The following is a 26737-nucleotide window of genomic DNA, read 5'->3' as shown; positions in this document are numbered from 1 at the left end:
CTATTGATCATTTAAACACAAAAATTAAAGTGATTTCATTCAAATAATTTTATATCATATTCTTGTAAAAACCTAGTGAAACTAAAAACACAATAGAAATCTAAAATAAACTAGGTGCTAGAAAAGAAGACAGCTTTATTAAATGCCATTTCTAAACCTAAAAATACTTGTGAATTGCTTCCCCTCACTTCAAGGCAGGCTTGAAGATCAATAACAACAAAATTAAAAAATATTATATTTTTTTCCTGGTTTGAGTCAGGACCTGAATGTCATCTCTAAATCTAGAGGAGCCTGGGCCTAGAGAAACAGTTATTATGAATTCCCAAAGCCCCTCAGTAGCAACACGTCCTCTCACAATGACACCTCTGCTAAGTCAAGTCCTATAGATAGCTAGCTATTGTCTACCTTCCTACATAATTCACAGCACCACCTAAAAAAGTAGATATTGGATTAAAAAACTTCAACCAATGTTCAGTCATTCTAGCACTATCTCAAGGTGGCTTATTATTCATTCATTCAGCCAAAGGAATTCATTAAGTTCTACCACATGCAAAACACTACCATATATTATGGAAAATAGAAGAGTGTAGAACTTGGATTCAAAGGACCTGGATTAAAATTCTGGCTCAGCTATTCACTAGTTGTGTGCCCCTGGGCATATCAATTTACTTTTATGGGTATCTGTTTCCTCTAAATCCTATGATCCTAGAAGTTACAATCCCTAATCTGAAAGAACCCATTGCATAGTTGTGGCACAAAAATAAAAATGGCAAACAAGAAAATAAATTCAAATCAATATAAGCAACTAAACGATACATGGTACAAACTGAATACATAACTCCTAAGGAAATATAAAAAAAAGAAAAAAAAAAGATTATCCTAGAAGTAGAGTTAATCAAGAAAGCTTCTTTAAAAAGGAGAGCCTTGAATTAAGCCTTTAAGTGTCAGCTTCAGATTTCAAGGGAGGAAGGAGATAGTTAAGCATGACATGTACAAGCAACAGTAAAAGGATGGAGCTAACTAAAATTTCTATATCAAGAAGCTATTAGAGATGGAGTTGGAGAAGTGCTCTTTCTCCCTTCCTATTACATTTTGAACATCATTTACTAGATGGGCTAGTAAAATTCAAAACACTCACTTTTGCAATGTTTTTTTAAACAGCTCAGGGAAGACTTTCTATTGTGGAGAAAATTGAAGCAAATAGCTAAAATGAGTTTGGGCATCATCCTAGAACTCATTTACCTACTTGATACCACTCTGTTACCCCACATAAAAAGTGATTACATTACATTCCACAGTGTTGGCTAATAAGACTAATTTATGCCATTTTCTAGTGATATACACACACACAGCATATGTCTGTAAAAAAACTAGATTATTTTTGAATAATTAAAAAAATAAATAATGCTATAATCTTACCTTGATTTTTAGCTGGTCTTAGGTTTGCTAAAGCTACAATCTGATGCCCAGCAGCAACACACTGCATCATATTATAGCAGCTGTCCTTCCCACCACTGAGGAAAAAAAAGTAATAGTTATGTAAAAGGATTACTTCAAGAATAACTAAAACTAAGTATAGCAAAAATATTTAGCTTAACTTTTCATAATTTTTTAGTGATTGCATCTGAATTAGAATGAATAAAAAACATTGAATTTCTAAATTATATACAACCTAACCACTTGAATTTGGATGAATAAGGCTGATAACATACATATGAAATAATCATTAATTTCTAAAAACACCCAAGATTTCAGATTCTCAATTAAATCTGGTAGGTGTTTTATTTATGTCAGTAGTTTTATTTAATGTACAAAATATTTGATTTAAAAAGTCTTGATTTTTTTTAATTTTAGCAAAATATTTTATCATATATGCTCTTTAAGTAAAATTTCCCTTGAAAAGTTAAAAAACCAAAAATAGCCCTGAACCAGAAAATCAACTTACTTTTTATCTCACCACAGTAAAATCTAACAACTGAAAGCCATCAAGGATTAAAGGATTGAGTAAAATACTAGGTGTCCCAAAAGTCTTGGTACAGTTTTAAGCTATTAAAGCTCAAATATAAGGATACCTTGTATTTGAAAACTAGCAAAAGATAGTGCTCATTTACTATATAAATTGACAATACTTGATACTGATGATCTGTAAAGATGGGAAGTGCAACATTAGCAACAGTTAGTTTAGTGGCTAGTTACAGAAGTCAGGAAGCCTTGTTCATATCTGTTTGAAGAAAAAATCAGCAAGTTACTCCACCTCAGCGAGCCTCAGTTTCCTCAGTTATAAAATGGGGATAATCATATTAGTAGTACCTACTTCATTAGGCAATTGTAAGGCTTTACGGCATCGTGTATGTAAAGCACTTTCCAAACTTTAAAACACTCTATAGGTATCAATTATCATTGCTAATGTTTCTATTTCTGCACAGCGAAAGATCAGGCTAGAGTTCATTGCCCTGATAATACAGTATTTGGATCTTGTTCATTTCAGTTCCAATTCCACCTCTGGATCCCTCCATAGTCAAACAAAAACCATTGTGCCCAGGCAAGTGGACAGACAACATAGGCTATGGAGTGGAAATCTGGAAACTTGTGGGAGATGGGAGAGGTATTTTTCCATCCTCCACTATATTGACCTATTTTGCTCACTCACTATAATTCTCTCTCATTACTCTATTTCCTTTATTTTTCTCTCTCTTCACCTCCCTACACACTCATCCATGCCTTAGGCCTGCCAGTATACAGATGACACTATGGGGAAAAGCTGGTCCTGACTCTTGACCTAGTCTTTTTTTTTTTTGGAGGGCAATTGGGGTTAAGTGACTTGCCCAAAGTCACACGGCTAGTAAGTGTGTGAAGTGTCTGAGGCCGGATTTGAACTCAGGTCCTCCTGACTCCAGGGCCGCCCTCTTAATCTAGTCTTTATCCCCATCCTCATTTGTGAGAATGCTTGAGATGAGATTCTGTAGATCAGTGCCTATATAACCAAAATTAGAATCTACCCCTATTACATCCTTGTTGCAAAACATTCTGATCTTTGTGTATATATTTTAAATAACAAAGGCTAGTCGGGTTATCAGAAAGACTGACATTAGAATAACTCAATTAGCTTTCCACTTTTAAGCAGCTATAATCAATTAATAAATAAACATTTACTAAGTACCAGGCACCATGCTAAGGCATTGTCCCAGACACTAGTAAATTCTAATCCAGCAGCAAAGGGCATTTTATCAAGAAATAAAACTATATCTAGGACAAAAGAATTAGTTAACCATCTTTAAGTTTCAACTAAATATTCAGGAAAGAAATGCAACCAAACAATTCATCTGAATTATGGATTTCTTCTATCATTTTAGTCCAGGGGACAAAGTCTTATTTCAAATGGTTTCCTTGTACACAAGTTTTATTAAGTGTATGAAGATTTTCTAATAGTACTTTAATATTCATACAGCACTTAATAGTTAAAAAGTCATTTTCATAATCTTACTTGAACTTCCCCCAAACCCTGTAAGATAAGGTGGGTACTACATTACTATCTCCATTTTATAGATGAGAAAACTGCTTGTATAATTAGTAAACTAGTATAACTAGTTTATATACCTAGTAAAATGGCAGAGCCAGAGCCAGAACCCAAGTCTTTTGACTCCAAGTTCAAAGTTGTCTATACTATACCACATTGCTCTTACTGTAACACATATACAACATAAATACATGATGGAAATTGCATTGTCCAGAATATCTGTATCATGCCACAATTAAATTTAAATTTTTATATTATTGTGTCTAACATTTAAAAAAAAATGTAATATAATCATCAAAATGGAATAATGTTAAAATGTAATTACATAATAACACTTAGAATATAATATAAATTTTTACCAAAAACATACATTTAAAAAAGTAAATTTATTATAGAAATTAGTACATATGTAGTGTATATTATCTTAAGCATCAATTATAGGTTTGTATTTAAAGTGTATTATGTATAGTAGTAACCATATTTTCATGTGTGTAACCTATAATGATGTTATTTTACCAATATACAGGGCAAAATTTAATTTTAAATGAAATTACTTTGCATCATGTTTTCAAAAAGCTGATTTTTTTTTTTTATCTCCTAAGTAACAGTAAAAGAATAAAGCAATGTCTAATCATGGCTCCAGATTATGGCTCTCTGGCTCATCAGGGATTAAAAATAATAAACTATATTTGGCATAATATCATTGTAGTAGTTAATTATCTTATATTGAAAAAAAAAAACATTTTAATTCCATAACCTAAAGGCAGATCCCTACCCAAACATGTTTTCATATGCCCACGTGGAATGTAGCCAACTCTACAGAAGTGGAACAGAGAAAATGTGAATTTCAGGTTTAAAGGGGTCAGATAAAAACTGGCTGAAGTTTCCTTGGTTAGAAGACAAACTAGTCACAATGTTGCTCTACAAGCATCTTAAAATTTATCAGTCTCATCTCATTGGCCTTGAATTACTGTTAAATGTTACTATTTTTATCATTTGTTACAATAGCAAAATACCCAGTTACAAAAGAGCACTGAGATTAAAAACTAAGAGAAAAAAGTAAGATAATAGTTAAAATACTGACAAAGTAATTATCGTAATTAGTTTGTATTCTGGTTTTAGTTCCTTGAAGCTTGCCTAGCCTGGAATTTTAATTTTTGATCATATTGTTTAGATAGCAAATCAACCAACCAAATTAAACTTTAGAACTTTTAAGATGTAATACAGAATATCTGTATTTAAAAGCTACTACATAAAATTTTTAAGCCATAAGGGAACACATGGAATGACTAGGCATGAAAGGGATTGATAAAGTTAATCTTCATAATATATAATTACCAAAGTAAAAACCTGTGCCTGATTTGGAAAATAGCTTAGGTGATTATAATAGGATAAACATCAACCGGATAACAGTTTAATATGGAACTCTTCCCAGATGTGTCATTTTGATGAGTAAAAAATGTTTGGGTAATCAAAGGACTAGATGTTCAATTTATGACAAGTTTCAATAGATTTTCAATAAAATTTCCCATTTTTTGAATGATCACAGAAGTTGAAGCACTCAAAGCCTACAAAGATTATCTGGTTCCTCTTTCTGCCTTTTAACTAATTTAATAATACCTAAATCTTCTGAGACAAAGGGTATTGTCAATCCATTTTTTTAAGTCTAGGTAGTTTGTTCCAATTGTTGAATGCTCCTTTGCTCCACCTCAGACCTACTTCTTTTTACACATTCTTCTGCAGAAAGTGAGAGCCAAGAAGTGACTTCCATCTTATACTTTCAAAGAGTTATCCCACTAACTGCTTTTATCAGGCAAAAAAAACCCTCAAAGTCAACAACTATAGTTATGAATTAAATCATTTATTATAGAAAAATTCAGAATTCAAAAATTTGAATTGAAATTCAAAGATCACCAGGTCCAATCCTACAGTTAAAGAGGAAACAGAGGCAGAGAGAGGTTAAGACTTGCCCATGGCCATTCAAGGAGTAAAGTGGTCTGGAGAGATCTGAAAGTAGAAAGGTATTCTAATGAAAAGCCCAAGGCTCTTTCTACTTTACCTTTAAGCCCAGTTGATCAGATGGATAAGGAAATTAGCTCAGTGCTCACTACAATCCTATAAATTTCGAAGATATTTCTTTGTATGATGGTATTGGTGTGCTGTATGATTCCAAATTTCATATTAATACTGGAATCAGTATGCCTAAGAACACTTAGTGGAAGCACCTTTTTGTTACCTTTTGCTCTATAATAATAATTATAGCTAACATTTATATTGCATTTACTATGTGTCAGGTGTTTTACATGTTCACATTTGATCTTCACAACAACCCTGGGAGGTAGGGTGCTATTATCATTTTACAGATGAGGAAACCGAAGCAAACAGAAATTAAGCAATTTGTCCAAGGTCACACAGCTAGTAAATAGTCGGAAGCCGTATTTGTATTTGGGTCTTCCTGACTCCAGGGCCTTAGCCTCTATCCACTGCTCTACCTAGCCCCAAGAGAATGGGAATATAATGGAAGTAGGTATGGAATGGGATTTGTTAGAGGAGAAAGATTTAGAAAGGAGGAAGAGGAAGGCAGGGGAGAAGTGGTGAAGGGACGTACAAAGAAAGGACTGTGAGCTACAAGACCAGAAATTAACCAGAGGGAGGCGGGATCCAGGCAGAGTAAAGCAGCCTGGGGCGCGGAGGCACCAGCCGGGTACTACCCTGGGGCTCCGCCTCTTCCGGTCTCCGACGAAGCCCCAGCTCCGGCCACGGCTCTCCACAGGGCACCGGGTCTCAGGGTAGGGAAAGACAGACACTAGGCCCTGGGGCGGCGGAGGTAGCCGCTTTCTCCCCAATAGCAGGGAGGAGGAAGGCCGCGGCGGGGGCCACGTTACCTGATCAGAGCCGCGACCCTCATGTCTGAGTCCCCAGCGTGCGCGTCGGAGACGTGCGGGCAGGGAAAGATTGGAAACTCGCGCCGCCGGCCCCGCTGCTTCCGCCTTAAGGGGAGGGGTCCTTGTCTCCCAACTTCGCGATTAGGACCCACGCTGTAGCGTTGCCTTCGCATCCTGCTCGGAAACCCCTGCGACTGCCGTGTCCCTACTGGAGACCTGTTTGTCGGGTCTTCCAGGAAACTGAGTAGGACCTTTTAGGCTCTTTATCGCTGAGGTTGGTGTCCTTCTTCCCGGGAAAGCATGAATTTTTTTTTTCTTCAGGCGCGCTGTAGTCGTCTATATAAGGGCAAAGAAGCTTCAGCAAGAAAGGGCGAAGCCTGTAAAATTCTGTAAAAGTAGAGCCTGGATAAGGGCTGAGACTTCTAAGCCTTTTTGGAGAATGTTGGGTTATACCCCATGGTTGACTTTCATTTATTTATTTTTAATGCATATAGTAATATAGCACTCTAAACATGGGTAGAAATATATTCCACTTCTTTCCCCTTAACACCCCTTCCCTACAATGTCTTTTGCTCCCCCTCCCCCCGCAAAAAAAAAAAAAAAAAAGAAGGCTGGAACTGATTTCTACCTTGCCCCTATCCCATTCCATTATAATTTATGTGACTGATGCGACAGATTAATAGGATCATAGATTTAGAGGGTCTTGGGACTTAAAGCCGTTTAATTCATCTCCCTCGTTTACTGCCTACACTAGCATTTATTAAGCTCCTACTGTGTTAGCAAGCCCTTTGGTAAACGAAGAGCATGCAAAGTAAAGCAAAACAATAAAAAACAGCCACTGCTGTTGAGGAGCTCTCAGTTTAATGAGGAAGACAGCATGGAAAAAACTGTGCAAACTAGACAAACTGTAACTGTGTGTGGGTGTGTTGTGTGTGTGTGGGTGTTGTGTGTGAGTGAGTGAAATGGGGAAGGTCACCACGTCTTGTGTACTAAGAAATGTTGACTACCTGGCATTTCAGAAAACAGAAACCCTATGGCACATTTTAAAAACTTAAAATCATTATTTACCTTTTCTACACTGTTTTTAGGGTAAATCTGGAGACAAACCACAAACTAAGCCCTGATTTGTACAGTTTACCATTCCCAGGTGTAATTACTGTCTGAAAATTTAACCATCAGCCCATTCCCTTCTTCCCTTCCTCCCTCTGGATGACTCCTCCCAAATCTTCCAAAGTGAAAGCTTGCCCAAGCCAACTCTCTCCAAGCTGCACTTTATACTTTCTGCTATGCTGCTAAACTGGATACCTTCATGATCTCCCCCTCTTTTAAGCTTCTTTTTATGTGTTGTCTTTTCCCATGAAAATGTAAGCTTTTTCAAGGCAGGGACTGTCTGCTGGTATAGCATTTGTATTCCCAGTGCTTAGCACTGTGAAAGAGGTGGCTCCTACATTAAAACTTGAAGAAAAGAAAGGACTTTGGGAAATGGAGATAGGGAAGGAGAGAAGAGGTTTATTCACACAGAGAGTGATGTGAGCAAAGATACAGAGATAGGAGAGTGCAGGCTGTCCAATGGGACTAACCATTTTGACTGGACAAGAGCTGGGACTAGAATCCAGATGTCCTGAACTCAGCTATGCACATGTATTCTGATGGGAATGATGGGGTTTGAGTAATAGTTGTAGAGCACATAAAAATGTTAAATAGCTTGGGAACTTTGGGTAGAGGCTCAGGTATATCACCAAATGAGCTGCTGTCCCTAGATTCTCAAGGGTGATATATGACTCTAAACTTCCAAACTTCTATTAGCTGTTGATCTTCCTGCTTCTCCTTGATTGTTTATATATATATATTTGTCCTTGCTTTACTCTGACATGGGGGCCATCTCCAGTTGTCCTGATCAGTATCTTTCCACTGGACCCAGATGGCTGTAGAGGAGAGAGTGAGGTTAGTGACTTTGCACAGCCTTCCCTTACTTAAATCCAATTCACTTGCAAGTCATGGCATCACCTTTGTGATACCATGGTCCTCTTCCAGAACAAAGGACAAATGACAACCTGTGAGTAGTAGTAGATGCCCCACTGGGGACCCACCTGGCCAGTTCCATTTGGGCAATGCAACTTGCTCCTTCCTTCCTTCCTTCCTTCTCTCTGTCTGTCCACATAGGGTTTCATACCCTTACCTGCAGGTGCTGTGCCCAAAGAAATGTCAATTTTGATTGCTGAAACTTCCCAAGTTATCTTGGGGTTAACTGGCTAGATTTCTTTCTTAAGACTATGCCTCAAACCCAAATCACTCTGGCTCTCATTGATTGACCAACAATAGGTCCCAGCCCAAGTCTGACTTGGTCATTATTCAGATTTTGATGGCTCAGAGTGAGTATAAATAGAAATTGTTTCTGTTTTGACCAAAAATCCTGAAGGTCTTCCCCTCTCAGATTGTTTTTTTTTTCTTTTGACTAGGTAAAAGAGGCCATTCTTTGCCTCATTTCTTACCTAGCCTTAATCACTGAATGGGCATTGCCTCATTCAAACTGAGACCAGGGAAGACCTTAGCATCAAAAGGCCAAGGTCTCCCATTGTATCCAGGGCCATCTCCAGTTGTCCTGACCTATATCTTGCCACTGGGCCAAGATAGCTCTTGCGGAGAGAGTAAGGTTAGTGACTTTGCACAGTCTTCCCTCACTTAAATCCAATTCACTTGCAACTCATGGCATCACCTTCCTGATGTCACAAGTCCTCTTTGAGAATGAAGGACAAACAACAACAGTTTAACACTGTGCCTGACATTTAATAAGTGCCTAATTAATGTATGTTGACCATCAGACTGTTCCCCTCCTATATTGTCTAAACACTAGTTTATTCCCAGATGCATACAACATACTTGCTAGGATCTCCATGCTAAGACCACCCCTCTCTCTATTCTACTCTCTTTTTACTATTAGGAAACATCCTGTTTTCCAGAGCTCAGACCCAGCAAGCAAGCTGTGCCCTGAGCTTGGTATAATAACCATTCTTTGAGCTCACTCTCTGGATATACTTAGCCATAGCAAAATCCCAGCACCAAAATCACACTACCACCGGTGTTCTCTAAGCTCGGACAAGCACCTACAGTGCCTTTCTTCTAGTTATGAAGTCCTGCTATGAATCAAATTTTCTCACTGTTGCTATTAACCCTTATTGTCAGGGCTACAGCTCACTGCATAGCCGCTCTAATTTGTATTGGAGATTTGTCCACACTAAAGCAGGTCTCCTGGGTTTCTGAGGAGCACCATGCATATGTGTCTGTTTCCCTCCTCCAACAGAATAAATAAAACTTTTTGCTTATAACTGCTGTTTTCTCTTTGGTTTCATTTTATTTTTCAGAGTTAACTGTGGTTGTGATAACCTCTGTGAAGCTTTGGTATTTTTAAGAGATAACAACAGTTGCAATACCTCTGTGACTCTTTGGTTATTTGTTTTCAGGGTTGACAATACTCAATTCACCCCAATACTAAAATGACTCAGCCATTCTACTCTATTCAGCTACCATCTTTTCTCTTCCTTTTCACTGATAAACTGTCTACAGAAACAGGGATATTGAAAACAAAACTCATTATCTTTTCTCCTTAAACCTACTCAATCATTGTATAGCCAGTTTTGTCTGAGGCACCATGATTCATCCTATCATACATGTTGAAAATCCTGGAGTTAATCTCTGATGATTTTCTTTCCTAACCCTCTGATAACCAATTTTTACCAAACCCTCTCTGCAACACCTATTTATCCTTCCCCTCTCTTTTATTCCCATTGCCACCACCTGGCTAGGTTATTGCATTTTCCTTCAAATGGACCTTCCTATCTCCATCCTTCCCCTCCACTTCACATTACTGCCAGAAAAATCTTATACAAAAATCTTGTCATTTTACTTTCCTCAAAAGACTTCAGTGGCTCTCTGTTACCCCTCAAGTAAAGGTCAGATTCCATTGCCTGACGAACAAGTCCCTTCCCAATCTAGTAATACTTTTCTAGCTTTATTATTTCTTGCATAAATACACTGCATTCCATCTCCACTGTTTTAATCTGTTTTTCAAATACGTCATGTACTCTCCTTCTGCCACTGTATCTTTACTTAATCTGTCCCTTGTGTTTAATTCTTTTCCATTTCTATTGAATTACCCACCTCTGCTTTAAGCTTTTAAAAAGGAAGTTTCATCTCAGTTTCCTATACCAATGAAATCACAGATGCTTTATCTATTTCTTATCTTCATCTCTATCCCTAACCTTTGAAATCTCATAACCCCAGTTCTGAACCTGACTGACTTCCATACTCTGCTGTATTCTCTCCTTGGCCTGTCTCTGCAGTGAAAAATTCTAACCCCCAACATTCAGCACCATTTCCCCCTGCTCCCCTGGACAAAAGTGGACCTCCTATGGTGCAGATATTGCTTGTTTGCTTTGTGTTATGTCATTGGTGATTTTAAAAAAAACTAGCTAAACCAACAAAAATACATGATTTACAGTCAGTTTATAGAATCACAGGAGATCAGAGTTGGAAGCAACCTAAAATGCCATACGTACCTGAATAAAACATACCTGAATAAAAACCTCTATAATACCTGACAAATAGTCATATATACATATTGCCAACTGATATATGCTATTTTGTATTCTTATGAATGACTTGGACTGTTTTTTGCAGAACCTTCTGCTTTTTGTAGACCTGTATTTGAATATGTGAATTTAATGTTTTCAATTTCAAATGCCTCTCTGCTTTGGATAATTAAGGGTTGACTTAAACCTCTGCCACTTTTTTTTTTTTTTTTAGGACAAAGGGAAGGTGTACCAAGGGAGGAAATATCGCTTTGGCTAAAACCTATCAGCTTCAGAGGATAAAATTGAGGAAATGGGCACACTTCACCTAGAAGAAGCCTAAAACATGAGAGGGGTTTTCCAGATGAGGGAAACATTGGCAGTGAAGGAACTTTATGTCTGGAAATTTACCAATTCCAATATTATCTTACAACATGTGTCTATCAACAGTCCATAAGCCATTCTGTATCCTTAGTGAACTCTTTCACTACCAAGCTAATAATGACTAAGAATGCAACTAATTTATGAGTTTGCGATATGGGTACAAGGAATAGTTTAGAGGACACAGGAAGGAATCCAGTTTACTGATGACTGCTTCACTGCCAACCTCTGATTCCAGGCAGGTTACTAATTGAACTTTAGGTTTCTGCATAAATAAAATGAGTAAAACCATTTCTCTTATATATTTGAAATAATTATGTACTTTTACTTCTAGTCCACCACCACTCCTATTACTTAAGAAAGTTAAACACTATCAATTAATAAAGAAATAAGGTGAAGTGAAATTTAATGAATGATTTAAGGACACATTGAGAGATTTGATAGAAACAGGAATATTACCCTGAACTGTATTTCTGAGCCTATGAGCCTTATTATATCTTGAGATAATTTTCACAGATTTTCCTTTTCACAAGACCTTAAGCCATAGAAGTGCTCCACTGATACATCATTGTGGTATTGAAATGCCACATTTCTCCCTACCCTCAGGTTCCCAAATGTTGCTCCAGATGAGCTCAATCTCTGGCAGATTTTACCAGCACAAAAGTATTTGAGTATTAGGCTGGCAGTGAACTGGACTGTATGTTTGTGGTCTAAGTTAAAGAAACTCATCACCAGATTCTGACCACTAAGTGCTGATTTTGACTAGAACAACTCTGCAGACCTTACTCCAAAGTGGACTGCAGGGGAAGACGCATGGTCGCATGGGGTGTACAAGCAACCTCCCTAGTATCAGGACCCCTATTCTCTCGTCTCCTTTGGTAACTTGCTTCTTTGATCATCCTTCCTTATCTTCAGTCTCTCCTCATATGCAAGCCTCTTCCCCGCTTCCTTCAAAAAGGCCCAGGTCTCTCCCATCCTTAAGCAAAAATCTTTACTTGACCCTTCCAGCTCTTCAGGCTATCATTCCCTCTTTCACAGCCTGATTCTTAGACCAAGTCACATACATTAGTTGCCTCTACTCATTTTTCAATCCCTTGTAATCTAATTTTCATGAGTTCTAAAAGAAAAAAAAATACCAAATGGTCTGATTCATGATTTGACTTCTTTTTATTTAGCACTTCACTCTCCTGAGCTATTCTCTCATCGTAAAGTTTGCTATAAGTACAGTGAACAAGTTAATGTTCATTCAGGGCCCTTTCCTCTGCACCCCACATATTGGAATATCCTACATTTAAAGACAAGGGCCAACAATTAGATTAGGCCATGTCACAAAGCATCAGTTGTAAAAGTGAACAATCATAAAGCTAAAGTAGAAGTCATTTAAACAGACTTTGCAATATGTCTGGGTTTTGTTTGCTTGTTTATTTATTTTTAGACTGGGTCTCCCTCTCTCACCTAGGTTGGCAGTTCAGGGGGTTATTCACTAATAAATCCCACTCTGATCAGCATTGGAGCTTAGACCTGTTCCAGAGTAGGCCAGTTTGCCCCTACTTAGGTAATCTTGTGGTCTCTACCTTTGGAGCTCACTCTATCATCACTGAATTTAATATGAATATTCATTGCAACTCAGAATTCCTGAACTAAAGAGATTCCCCAACCTTAACATCCCTAACATCAAGAATGTGCCATGACTGCCATGATTACATCCAGCCATAAAATATATTTCTAAGGAATAATGAAATTGATCATTTATATCTGATAAGATTTCCAACTTTTTAATGTCTGTTTTATTGGTTCCCAAAACCAAATTAACTATTGACATACTGGAATATTTGTCTTAAATACATAGATAATTACTAACAGGAAGAAGAGCAGCAAAGTGTTTCCCAGACAAATGTTCCTACTAAGTTTTAGCATTTTATATAAATTCAGTATTTCACTCCCTTTTTGGTACATGACATTTAATTTCTTTTTTATATGTATATATTTCAATTACATGTAAAGCAATTTTTAACATTTTTTTTTGCTTTTGAATTCCAAATTCTCTCCCTCTCCCTCCCCTTTTCCCTCATTAAGAAGGTAAGCAATTTAATATAGATTATATATGTGCAGTCATGCAAAACATATTTCTATTTTAGCCATGTTGCTACCAAAAGATTTGGCTTGCCTTTTCCCTAAAGCAACTCCTTTTCCTAAGTCTATTTTCTAAGAATTAAAAAAAAAAAATCAGCTTCTTTCACTAAGAGAAAGAGAAGGAAAAAAAAGTTAAAAGGCTAATTTATGCTTGGTAAGAGGGTCAGGGGGAGTATGACTTGAGGGGCAGCTAGGTGGCACAGTCAATAGAGCACTGACCCTGGAGTCAGGAGGACCTGAGTTCAAACCCGGCCTCAGACACTTAATGCTTACTAGCTATGTGACCTTGGGCAAGTCACTTAACCCCAATTGCTCTGCCCTTACCCCTCAAAAAAAAAAAAAAAAGGTGTGACTTGAGCCTGACCTACCCAGTAAATTGTACCTTAGATATCAGTGCTCAGAGAAACATGAATCTAGAGTTAGGGTAGAATGATTACTCTGACCCGTACTGCCTGAAGGCCAGACTTGTTAAAATTCCCCCACCCCCACCCTCCATGATTCTCTGGTACCTTGAAGAGGGGGGAAAAGGGGTGGTCTTAACCAAGTTATTGGCTCAAGTGCCCACAGATTGACCTCTCCCAGTTTTTAGGGGGCCCTGTAAAGCCAAGCACAAGCAGCTTTCCAAAGGATTGCTCCTATGAATAGCTTTAAGGTTCTGATCACATAGTATAGTGAACTCTCTATTCAGCTGTAAACTAAGGCAAAATATTCACAGAACCCAAAGTACAGCATTCACAATGATATAACAGCTTATCACTAAAGTGACCACATAGTTTTAAACAAAAGATATCATTCAGTAAGTCCTTAACTCAGTCATCCTTAAGGAGCAATCCTCCTTAAGTGACACAAAGTACAAAGGTCAAAGTTTTCCCACCCCTAGGTCACATTGTCTTAATCTCTCAGTCAAAAAGTCTTCTTTCTTCTTGATTGAAGATTAGTTTCCAATTGTCTTTAACACAATCATCCTTAAAGGGTACAAGGTACAAAGTACAAAGTTCTCCCACTCCTAGGCCACAGTAAATCATGATCTTTCCAGTCAGCACTAAGTACCCAAGAAGAGGTCTTTTCATCTTGACTTGAGGCTGGCTAACAGATTCCATGATTCCTCTTTTATGGGTCCGGCTCTTGCCTGAATCTGCCCAACCATCATCTGAATTCACAGGCAGACAGCTCTCAGCTCCTCATCCAGTTCCTCATCCAGCGCTAATTCCATATTGAAGTTCACAGTGTCCAGTCCACCTCAAGACAGTTTCTGTTTCTGGGAAGACAAAGCTTAACAGAGCCAAAACAACATTCACAAACATTGCCAGTACCATTATCGATTCACTATCTGCCTGTGAAATCGACACAGACCCACAAATAAGGTCCAAGAAGTCAACACAAATCAGCATAGCCCTCCTCCAGGACTTCTGTCAATAGACAAGAAAAATCCTCTTTCAGGGCTTCCAGGAAGGTCCCAGGGCTTCTGTACAAAGTATCACAAACACAAATCAACACAGAGTGCCGGCCACCACAAGTGTTCCCTTTGCCATTCTCAGTCCCAGCTGTGCTCAGCTTATCTGCCATTAACTCCTCTCTGTTCCGCTCCACCTCTTACGTCCTTCCTGTTCCTGTCTTTGGCAAGTCTCTTCCACTGTGGAATTCACAGGTTCTGTTTTTTTAAAAAGACTTGATATAATCAGGGCAAGGCTCAAAGACACTTGAACTGAAACAAGGTGCTAAGTACTTCTTTGCTTGCCATTATAGGCCCCTACACACCAGTCCAATTTTACCACTTGCAAAGAGGTTAAACCACTTGCCTTTACAAAGGGATATTTATTTCAAGTGGATAGCAGATGGTGGATTTCACTTTCCACACTGCAGTTACCAAGCTAGAGTCAACACCCTCCCCAAAATAAATAAGATCATCCTCCTTCACTGTCCTTCCTACATTTCCCTTTGCCGAATAGCTTTTGAACTTTCTAACCTGAATAGCACACCTTGTAGAAATGGCTCTCATTTCTTTCTTTTCACCTACTAATATATTTTAAATGTTTTCATGACTTTACTTGTCAAATTAAGTAGAAGCCAAACTGAAATGTTATACACAGTAAAGCTTTATGAATTCAGACTGTACTAATTTTAAAAGATTATGCCATTTTTAACAAAAATCTACAATTTATTAAGGACTTTTATAATTATGATGAAGTTTTATGTAATATTAATATATTTTACTTATTAGTACCCACTTACTTGTTAATTGATAATATTTGCACTACCCAAAAGTAATTAAACTATACTTATATAATACACTGCAAAAGAAAAAAAATGGATAAAACTCTGGGCTTGGAATCAGGAAGTCTTATCTTCATTAATTAAACTCCAGCCACAAAAGCTTATTAGCTGTGTGACCCTAGGTAAGTCACTTAATCCTGTTTGCCTCAGTTCCTCATCTATAAAATGAGCTAAAGAAGGAAATGACAAACCGCTTCAGTATCTTTGCCAAGAAAACCCCTCAAAAGGGGTCACCTAAAGAGTCAGAAATGACTTAGTGACTGAACAGCAATAACAACATTTACTTCAAAGGTATAGCAAGAACAAACTAACAATCCTTGTCCCCCAATATCTAAAGAGTATAATTTCTCTTTATGACTCCTGAGTCTCTATGGAGGGGCAAGAGATTAGGTATATAGCTTAGCTCATTCCTATAGAGTACATTCCTGCCAGCTTCCACATCCAAAGCCCCCATGGGCTTGGATCTCAAGCATGCTGACTTCTCAGGGCTTCTTTGCTGGACTCACCTAAAATTCAGCCTAAAACCTTGGTTCGAAACAGCTATGGCTCAAGTTCCCAAGTCTGAGGACTCCACCACCTGCTCCTGGAATTGAAAAGAATGAACAAAACAGACCAAAACCCCAAGTGCTTTTTGTGGAGTCACAGGCCTTAAGGGAATCAGTGTTCCTTTCCCTTCATCCATCCTAATTCATGGTGCTAGTGATGTGGGCAAAGAGGACCTTTATCCCTCCGATGCTGCTAGAAAAAGAAAAAACTGACTCAGTGTGGTAATTTTTAACATGCAAATTTCTTCCAACTATCTAACAGATGAAGAGAGGCTTCTCCCACACAAGTGACAGGGAACAGCAAAATATCTTCTCCCAGAAGCAGGGACCTCCTGCACACAGGGACCTCCACCTTAGGTGATCTGAGCATGCACCAAAGCCACGTTACAGCTGTCTGCCTGTCGTCTTCTCCATTAGATTATGAGCTCCTTGAGGGCAAGTGCTTTAATTTATATGCCTAATGTGTTTAGTCCCTGGCACATAGTAGGTCTGTAATAAATGCTTGTTGTCTTGATTTAGTCTCAGACCAAGTAGGTAAATTATAACATCGTTAGGGAAAGCTTATACTGACATGAATCAGGGTCTATAATATGCAACAAAGAAGGTCGTTCCAGGTATGAACATGAGCATATAGATTTAGCCTTTTCAGATAGTCAGATTCTTTGAGCATAAAACCAACAAGACTGGGCTGCTGTACTCTAAAGCACAACAACAGTAAAACTCCTCAGATAATTCCAAAAGCCCCTTGCCTTTAGTTGTTGAATTGTTTTTTTGTTTTGTTTTGTTTTTCAAAAAGAAGTGGTCCAGAGACATGCCAACTTCTATCAGGCATTGGAATCCAAGTCACAGCACCATTGATCTGTGGTAAAAGAGTCTATACTTTGTGTATCTGTCAGAGACAATTTATTAATACACAAGCATTTCTGCTTGGAGAGAGAGCTAGACTGGCAAAGTTCACCAGGCTAATTCAAATTCCCTCTCTCACCCAAGCAATTTCTAACTTACATTTTATAGTAATCATAAAATAAAAAGAGAAAAAAGTCCTTAGCAAAATAATGTAACAGCAACATAGTTTGAGTCTGGGTTTCTGATTTGCCAAACAGAAAATGGAAATGTTAATATTAGGCTTGACCTTGAGGAAAAACATCTTCTAAAAACCAACTATTCTCTTCTCACTCTTTTTTCAGGTTGGTCAAAGGTAAACAAAAGGCATACCCCCTCTTAACTGAATGAAACATAAAGGCATTCCCACCCTTAGCTTGGTCAGTACAAACAACAGAATGCTCTCATGACATTTGTCTCAGGAAATTAAGATCCATCTCTGAAACTGGTTGTCTTCCATTCCAGGAAGATTGATTAGTTCTTTAATTTAAGAACTTCAGACTAGGACATTTTCATGATATCATTTCTTAATATTTTATAATACTACTGAGGCCTTAGTGCTATGTGCTTCCACTTTCAGCCAGAAAGTCTGTTCAATTCCCTCTTGGCTCCTCCGTTCTCTCTCCCATATGAAAATGGAAGAAAAGGAAAGAACAATTCATGAAACTTCATCTTCATGTGGAAACCATAAATTTCCAAATAATAATTCTCTTTAATAAGGTTATTTTCATAGGATCATAGTATTCATAGGTAGAAGGAATTTGGAGATCCCTCTCATTTTATAGAAGAAATTTGTGCCCAGAGAGGTTCATCTTCACTCTTCCTTTAAAAATAATGAAATAGCTCTTTCTATCTGCTCTTTATGTATATATATATACATATATATGTTATATATGATATCATTATATATGTTACATATAATTTCAATTAAATATAGAACTTCTAATATAAATTCCAAAACACCCTTCTTTTTAGAGTTTCTTCTTACAAATCCATATCACAGCAACTCAAGGTTTAAAAAAGTTAAAATAACTTCATGATAATAGTACCCAATTGCATGCTATGAAATTTATATATTGACTGGAGTATGTGAGGGGAAAGAGTGTTGAATGACCGGCATACAATTAGGAACAGAGGAATGACATTCATGACAAAAAGGTTAATATATTAATAAGCTGCCATAGAACTCAAAAATAGCATCAAATTCAGGGTGATACCACAAAACACTTATTTTCTACTTATTCATTTAGAAATTAATTACATACTTCTTGTAACATTACTTATGTTCTTATGTTTTATTATTATTATGATGGATAAAAATTATTTTCAACCTGTTCAAATCTCATCTTCAGAAGGCTCACTTAAAGTGTCTTTAATATAACTCTAGTAAGAGATAAGAAAACAGGGGTGATATGTGTGTACTCCTAGGTTTTGATTTCTTTTAGATCTCTGTATTCTGAAAGCTCTTGGTTTATGCAGTTTGAAAATTATGAATATTAGAATATTTTGGCCATATATATTAAAAATGTCCTTAAATTTTTATGGATCAATATTGTTTATATCCAAGTGATTGTGGGCAGCAAGCAGTTCAATGTGGGATAATGTTCCAATTCCCAATATAATTTACAGGTTTTCTTTTCTTTGGCTAGTTCATCATTTGTATCATGTTTCCTAACTGTAGATATTTCCCAAAGTTCTATCTTGGGCCTTTCTTTACACTTTCTCTAGGTGAAATGTCAGTGCTCATAGACTTAATTATCATTTCTATGCAGATGCCTCTCCAATCTATATATACAGCTGTATAGTCTTTCTTTTCTGAGCTCCAGTCATGCCTATTGGATCATCACCTGCCTATTGAATATTTCGAGCTGAATGCCCCAAAGTCATCTCAGACTCAGTACGCCCAAAGCTGAAATAATTGTCTTTTCCCCAAAACCCACTTTTCCTCTGAATGTCCCTATCTTTGTAGAGAGCATCAACATATTTTCCAGTCACTCAGGTGTGACCTGAACCAAAGTAAAATATAATTGGAAAATATTTAAGAAAATTTAAAAATTTAATAAAATCTAGATAAAGTTTGTTTCATATTCTAAGTCAATCTGTGACCTCTAGGGATCCTTAGGTATGATTTAGTAGCCCCCATTTCTATTTGAGTTTGGCACCACTACCTTTACAGTAAGATCATACTGTGAGAAGTTATGTGGGCCTGAACTATAATGGCATCCATTTGAATAGAGAAAAGGTAGAGATGTGAGAGAAGTTATGGAGGCAGAATTGAAGACATTTGGCATAATAACTTATAACCAAATATTAACTTCATCATTTTTATTGTATTTTTATTTATTTTGTTAAATATTTCCCAATTACATTTTAATCTGGATCAGACCACATTTGGGAGTGTTGTGGGCTTTCTGAAGCCTGCAGGTAGTATATTTACAGCTTTGCTTTCACTTACTGTTCTATGAACTCTTTCACAGTTGGCCAAAATGACTGCATAAGGATGTAAACTCATTCTCTATGCATTCACTCAAAGCATCTTGGGTTTGACATAAGTAAAAAAGGAAGACTGCAGAGAAGATGTGCACCTGATTCTATTCCCACATACTTCTGATCCCTCTGCTAGGTCTTTATATTGCAGATTAATGACCTCCAATCGAAGGTTAGGTGCAAGCTCCTTAATTGTAAAGATAATTGGTTTGTGAAATATGGACATTTCTTTTGCACTTTCATTGAGGTCTGAAAAATGCTGCTGGAACCATAGTTTAAGAAAAAAAGTATAACTGCTGCAAATATATGTGGGAATGAAGATCTCCTTTCTAGTTTTAATTTTTGACAACACAGTATCTTGACCTTTCTTGTGATTTGGATAACATTAGTTATCACTGAATGGACTTTACTACAGTATGTTTCACATACAAGCACTGTTTTCTTTGTAATTTTAGGTTGAATTTGTTCAAAAAACATTATCAAGTCTTCAGTACAAACTAATTTCCAAAGCCATTCCACGTTCAGTAGTTGAGGTTGAGGGTGGTTCTTGTTCAGGAAAATTTCAATATCAAAATATCATAAAAAAACAACCCCCCCATTCTTTTCTGTCTTGAAGCTTATGCAGTGATACTTTAAAAAAATGTCATGATATGGCAATAGTGTGGCACTCAAAACTATGTTGAATTATAACTATGTTTCTGTAATTTGTAATACACTGAGCAGTAGTGGGAAGCAATGAGAGTTCCATATATGTTTCTGTTTCAGCTACTCCACTCTGCTATTGTAGTGCAAGAGCAACCATATACCCAAAAGAATGTGTGGCTATGTTCCAGTAAAGCTTTATTGAAAAATGTAAAAACTATTCTTACCTTCTGGAGTGATAAAAGGCAGTGGGTAGAATTAGGACTACAGGCTATTGTTTGCCACCCCCTGTTCTAGAGTATCAGTCACCTATTTTGTCTTTCCTTAATTTTGTGCAAGTTTCCTATTTATCACTTGATACAATTTGTATTTTCATTCTGTTATTCTTCTCACAACTATATAAACAATTAGAAATATTGCCCATTTTCTTTATTCTGAGATTCCTTCTTACCTCTGATTTACTTACATTTCAAGCTTCTACAGTAAAATTTTTATTGATATTGAATGATTTATTTTGTTTTTTATGCTTCTTTGATTCCTTGTATTACTTTATCCTTTTGACTTTTAATTTTATTTGATGAATAAGGGAATCTAGAACTTGTGATATGCCTTTGTTTTTGGATTCCTTTTCGCACATTTCTTTTTTGTTTTGGTGGCCTTTAATTAGGCAAAATGTCTATATATACTAGTTAGATATAAAAGTAATTTTCCAATACCCTTCCATAAGTGTTCGATAATTCTCCTAAGTTCCTTCTGCAACTTGACACTTATCCTTAGTGGTATTCCTTGATAATTCTACCTTTCCTTATTAAGGTTTATAACTTAACAATGGCTGCTAACCATATGTTATGGTATGGTTCTCAAATTATTTTGTTTTTTGCCAACTGCTGTAAGAAATTTGTTCATGATTGGTATAACAGATACCAGCTATACTGACCTACTTAGTTTTGGTAAAATTTGTCTGCTAGTTGAATTCGTGCCATTATACTCAAATAGGTTTTTCAAAATTCTAGTCCAGGTTTTCCCATTTCCTTTTCAAAATCATTTTATATAGATTCATGCTGTTTCGCCAGGAAACTAGCCTCATGGAGATTTCTTCAGCTTTGACACCTAAACTTCATTAGTACACTTAGTTTCTCTCAGCCCCTCTGAAGAAGGGGCTGATAACCCCTTTTAGGGAGGAATAAAAGGAAGGAGGAATAAAAAACTCCTTCCAAAGTCTTCCTTTAAAGAGGGCTCAGAAGCCCAGTCAACTCTTCATTTCCCACCATATGTACTACTGGTTTCAGTTCCATCATTATCCCTTCTTCTCTCCCCCCACTTCACCTTCTTGTTGTGTTGTTTTCCCCTTTAGATTGTAAACTTTTTGAAGATAAGGGTTATCTTTTTGTTGTTGTTCTCGTTTGTATCCCCAACACCTCGCATACTGCAAAGGCACATAACAGATCCTTAATGAATGTATATTGTATTGTATCATTATATTGTATTGCATTGTAAACTTTGTCATCTGTTTCATTATTGGGTTGAATATCTGGTATTTACATTAAGCAAAGATGTTCAGTTATCTCAAGGAATACCTTCATTTTTTCTCTTTTTACATTTTATAGCTCTTTAATTTCATTTCTTATTTTTGTCTAATTTGACATAGGGAAGATTTTTTTTTATAACTCTCCTTTATTGTCAGCAGTATATTATTGTGTGATTTGGAGCTGTGACTACCTTTGACAAAAAGTAATATACAGCCTTATCCTATAACTTATGAGATTTGTTCCCACCTTTTTATGACTTAGTATAGATAAATACTAAAAGCATTCATGTCTTCATTTCATTTCATGTGCGTTCATTGTTTGTGCCTTCAGTGGTCAATGTCATTTTTATTGAAGCATTTCCAAAGCAGGTGAAGTATTCATATTTCTGACTTTTTCTATGTATCTTGCGTTTTTGTGGTACCTGAACACAAAGGAGTATAACTGTTCCACTCTCTTTTCTGGTAAGTTGATGATCATAAAAACCCAATAAGGCCAATCTGTAATCCTATCCTGATTTATCTACATCTTAGATTCATAGGAGCAGTTTAATCTCATTGACTAGAATCCATACCTAATAAGAAGTATCACTAGAGCTCAAATGACTAGCATTTCAGAGTTCCTACCAGGAGTTCACAGCAACTGTAACAATTTCAGAAGGTGTATAATCCTACTAAACATCACTCTGATTGGATTCTCTTACTTTGTCATTGTTTTCCCACACCCATCCATACCCATTATATGGATAATGGATTAGATTTTGAAGAGCTATCATTATTTCTGTTTTTTTTTTTTGCTCTGATCTGCGATTTCATCAATATGGGGAGCTGTCTATAAGGAACTCTCTTTAGCAAAACAATAAATTGCCTAGAACACTGAAAAGATTAGATATGTGATTTGCCCAATGTCATATAGATGGTATATGTTTGAGGCCAGACTTGAACTCAAGACTTACTAACTCCATGGCCATTTCTCTATCTACTTCTTATCATTATTGTTCCTTTTCGTATTGTTCTTGTTCTTCTTTTAGAAAAAAGTTTCATTGATGTATTTAAAATTTTTTTTTTATTTTTACATTATAAACATTTGCAGATTACTACCACTTTGTGACAGGTCACATAAGAAAGTAAAATAGTTAAATAAAATTGTTAATAGAATGACATCATCTGAAAGTGTATGCAACATTTCCCATCAGTAACATTCTTCATTTCCATTTTTTGAAAAAAATAACAGAAATACACAAACACATATACCATTTTCTACTTCTAATCTAATGTATAGCATGTTTTAGTCCTCTGGAATAATAAATCTTCATTGTGTTGACATATTCTTGTTCTTATTATTTAGCTTTTCATATATTTATACTTTGATTTCCCCACTAGATTATAGATCTCTTAGTAGTAGGAACATTATATATGTTTCTTTTTTTTCCTTTTCTTCTCCACAATATACCCATCTCAAAGGCCCTAAGATAGTGTCTTACTTTTCTGATTGATCAAATATTTCTGAGTTCCCCCTTGACCTTACCTATTAGAACTGATGTGTCTCTCAGCCCCTTTTAAGTATGCCTTATGAAATATATAATAGCCATTCTACCTCCCCTCTGGAATGAAGACTTCCATCTACTCTCATGGCTGGTGGTGGGATAAGTGGGAAAGAATACCAAAGAAATAAAAAGAGTAGTGTTAGCCTCTAATAGACTGAGTATCAGACTCTCATCTTAACTTCTTCCTAAAAGAGATGTATCAATAGAGTTAATGACTAATACAATCTGGTCCTTGTCATTAACCTGAGACAACTGTCATTTATATACCGTGCCAATATCCATAATCACATATTTAGACTGTATAACTGTATCAAGAAAAAAATCTTTGTGGGCAGCAAGTTGGCACAGTGAATAGAGCATGAGCCCTGGAGTCAGGAAGACCAGAGTTCGAATTTGGCCTCAGACAGTTAACACTTGCTAGCTGTGACCTTGGGCAAGTCACTTAACCCCAATTACCCTGTCTTCCCACTCCAAAAAAGAAATCTGCTTTGTAGTTATACAAATATAATATGAAATATTTAAGTCTTCTCCATCCCCTAAATTTATTTCTAAACTTTTTTTTCTAAATTCTTTCTTGATAACTTACTCACCTTTCTTCATTTCTAGGAGAGAAAATTCCTATGAAATACAATGAAGTCTATATTATAGCATGGAATTATATCTTTTCCCTAAAGCAATCAATCAAAACAATATTACAGTCATTATTTTATCTTATCTTATAGCAGCCTTGTGAAACCCAGTTTTATAAATGATGAAACAGAGGCATGAAAAAGTTAAGTAAGGGGACTGTAGTCACATAGAGAATTAGTGGCAGAAACCAGATTTCCTGAAGTTTAACTCTGGACTGAGTCAGATTATGTCAAAGTTGCAGAACCATAAAACTGTCTTCTTTGTAGTATTGAAAAAGAAATATCATTTCCCCCTACACATTCTGAATTTCCAGATCTATGATAATCATCCATAATAAAAAGGAAAAAAACCCCACTTCTTCTCCAGAACTTATTTGAAAAGAACATTTTGTAGGAAATGTAGAGGTGATTCCATTCAGCCATTGCTTCTTTTCAACAACTTCTGTATAAAATTAGTCTAAAATGAGATGACATCAGGCTCAGTGTTACACCTATTTTGATTTCACTCAAATATTTGCCAAACATCTCAGTGCTTCTGGACCCTAGATCAATCATTTGAAGCTGGTCGACTGAAGCTTTGTAAATATTGGAATCATCATCAACACCATGCCCATCTGTCATTGCTTTTTCATCATGAAGCACATATAGCCTGCATTCATATATAGAAAAGTCTCATGACTATGGCAAAACCTAATGTATAGTCCCCTGCCCAGCTGTATATTTCAGATCTGCTGGATAAATTAAAAATTACAACAAAAGAATTTTTAAAAGGAGTCTCAATGTCCAAAGGAGTAGTTGAGTAGGTTATTTTACTTAAATGGAAAATACAGACCCCTTTGGAGTCTAATGATTAGTTAGAATTTTCCAGGGCTGCACTCATGGAGAAACTAACCCTGGGAAACAAATTCAGACTTGGTTGGAAAAAAGTTAATTCCATTTGAGGCAATATATTAAAATTACATAGCACAGTATCACAATTATTGCTATTTTATCCGTAAGCTTTTTTTGAGCAACACATAACTCTTTCTGCACTGGCTATTCTATTCTTATTCTCCCTGAAAATCTGGGTGGTGGTAGGAGTTATTGAATCATAGAATCATAAAATGTTAGGGCTGGAAGGTACCTTAGAAATCATCCAACACCTTTAATTCAGAGCAGAGAAAACTGAACCACCCACAGTGTAAGTGATTTACCCAAAATTATATTGTTTGTTGTAGAGCTGGAATTAGAACTCAAGTCTCCTGACTCCTAGTCCAATGTGTTTTTTCCCAGTTGCCTCATTGACTTGATTTGTCTTCTTTCTCTACAATTTGCCAAGATATCCAGAATGTAGAGAGCAGTGTTATTGCCCCTTTCAACTCAATTTCATTCATCCATACTGTCCTCCCTGTAACATTAAAGGGAGTTGAAGATCTTCCCTCTCTATTAATCGGCCTCACTTGGAGCCCTACAAGAGAAACTTGGTTGGTTATCAGGAAGGCCCACACCTTTTGTTACTTTTAATTAGTCAGTGAGTCATGAAGTCCTCTGATCCTGAAGAAGAGTTTATATACTCTGAGGTGGGGTTTTGCTTTGGGGTTTACTTATGGGAAGAGTGTTCGAATGATTTAGCCAAATGAGACTCTGGGTAGCCATTGGGCCCCCAGCTTTGAAAACCTAGATGTTGGTGCTTCTCTCTCTGGTAACTATGTATGTATGTAATGGTCAGACAGCTAGAAGCACTTTCTGTTGTTCTGTTCAATTGTGTTATTTTCTCTGTATTTTTGTCTGCTTGTAATTTCTATTTGTATTTTCTGAAGTTCAGGGTGCTGACTTTTCCTCCTGAACTAAGTGAATTACATGTAATACAACATACATATATACATGTACACATACACATATGTATGTATACATACATATGACCCCTTTAAAATTGCTTTCCTTTAGTAAAGCAGATCAAAGAACCTGTGCTAGCAGCCATCCTGGGTATGCTAGGGTGCTTGCTGTTACACTCCCTCAGAGACACATGCTAGGCTCTTCCAACTTTCCCTTCTCATCTACTATAATCATAAATGCCTACAAGATTTGGGTAATCTCACTTTAATGGGGTCTGGTGCTAGTTCTGAGTGTTTCAGATGGAATCTATCAATGTGCAAGAGGACAGACTTGAAATGGCAAGAGATGAAAATGCCTTAGAGACAATGTGGAGTATATCTTAACATTTTGTAACTAGTTCTGGTCAGCTAAACACATGTCAATGAGCAGGTCCTTTGATTGACCATGGAGGTATTCAAAAAGGCCTGTCAACTTTAGCCACTTCCTTTTTGCCTCATTTGGTGACTCCTTTATTAATGATATTTATTGAGGAGCCATACTGTAAGGCAAGAAGCATAGGGCCTTCTCCTTTCTGCAACTATGGTCCAGAAAAAATGGGCCACACTTCTTTTGCCCCCTGAACTTTTTTTTCTTTTCTATTTTAAGTGATTGGAATGGAATTTCTGTGACCTTTTCTGTCTTAGCATTCTGGGCTAGGTTTTACAGCCAGCCTAGCATCAATGCCATAGAAGCAAGGAGCAGCCTTGTAGAGCCCATCCAACAGAAATATAGATGAAGACTAATCTGGCAATCATGCCATATCTAGATGTGAACTTGATGGGACCAGTCTCTTGTAGGTGAACCAAGTTGAGCTTCTCCCCAGAGAAAAGGGGAGAATATATTCCTAAGGTTTTGGAGGAAATCTTTG

At 36.7% G+C, this 26737-nt stretch overlaps 1 protein-coding gene and 1 long non-coding RNA gene across 4 annotated transcripts in view; one reads left to right on the top strand and one right to left on the bottom strand.

The window, feature by feature from the left end:
• Positions 1–6575, bottom strand: part of DPH6 (diphthamine biosynthesis 6) — a 499664-nt gene extending 493089 nt beyond the window's left edge. For all 3 annotated transcript variants that reach the window (XM_069097640.1, XM_069097641.1, XM_069097642.1), the window contains exons 1-2: positions 6403–6575; positions 1420–1514 (exon numbers count right to left, since the gene is read on the bottom strand). In XM_069097640.1, coding sequence (XP_068953741.1) covers positions 1420–1514; positions 6403–6575 — 268 coding nt within the window. The remainder of the gene's footprint in view (positions 1–1419; positions 1515–6402) is intronic.
• LOC138168797 (uncharacterized) lies at positions 6536–11642 on the top strand. The gene is made up of 2 exons (XR_011170213.1): positions 6536–6676; positions 11206–11642. It is a non-coding gene; the product is annotated as an uncharacterized lncRNA (long non-coding RNA).
• The last annotated feature ends 15095 nt before the right edge of the window (positions 11643–26737 follow it).

The sequence above is a fragment of the Petaurus breviceps genome, unplaced genomic scaffold (assembly GCF_028583685.1).
Source record: "Petaurus breviceps papuanus isolate PSGF00001 unplaced genomic scaffold, PetGlider_PUasm1.0 37, whole genome shotgun sequence".
Lineage (NCBI taxonomy): Eukaryota > Metazoa > Chordata > Mammalia > Diprotodontia > Petauridae > Petaurus > Petaurus breviceps.
Note: the sequence above shows the minus strand (reverse complement) of the source record. Positions and strands in the feature narration are given on the sequence as shown.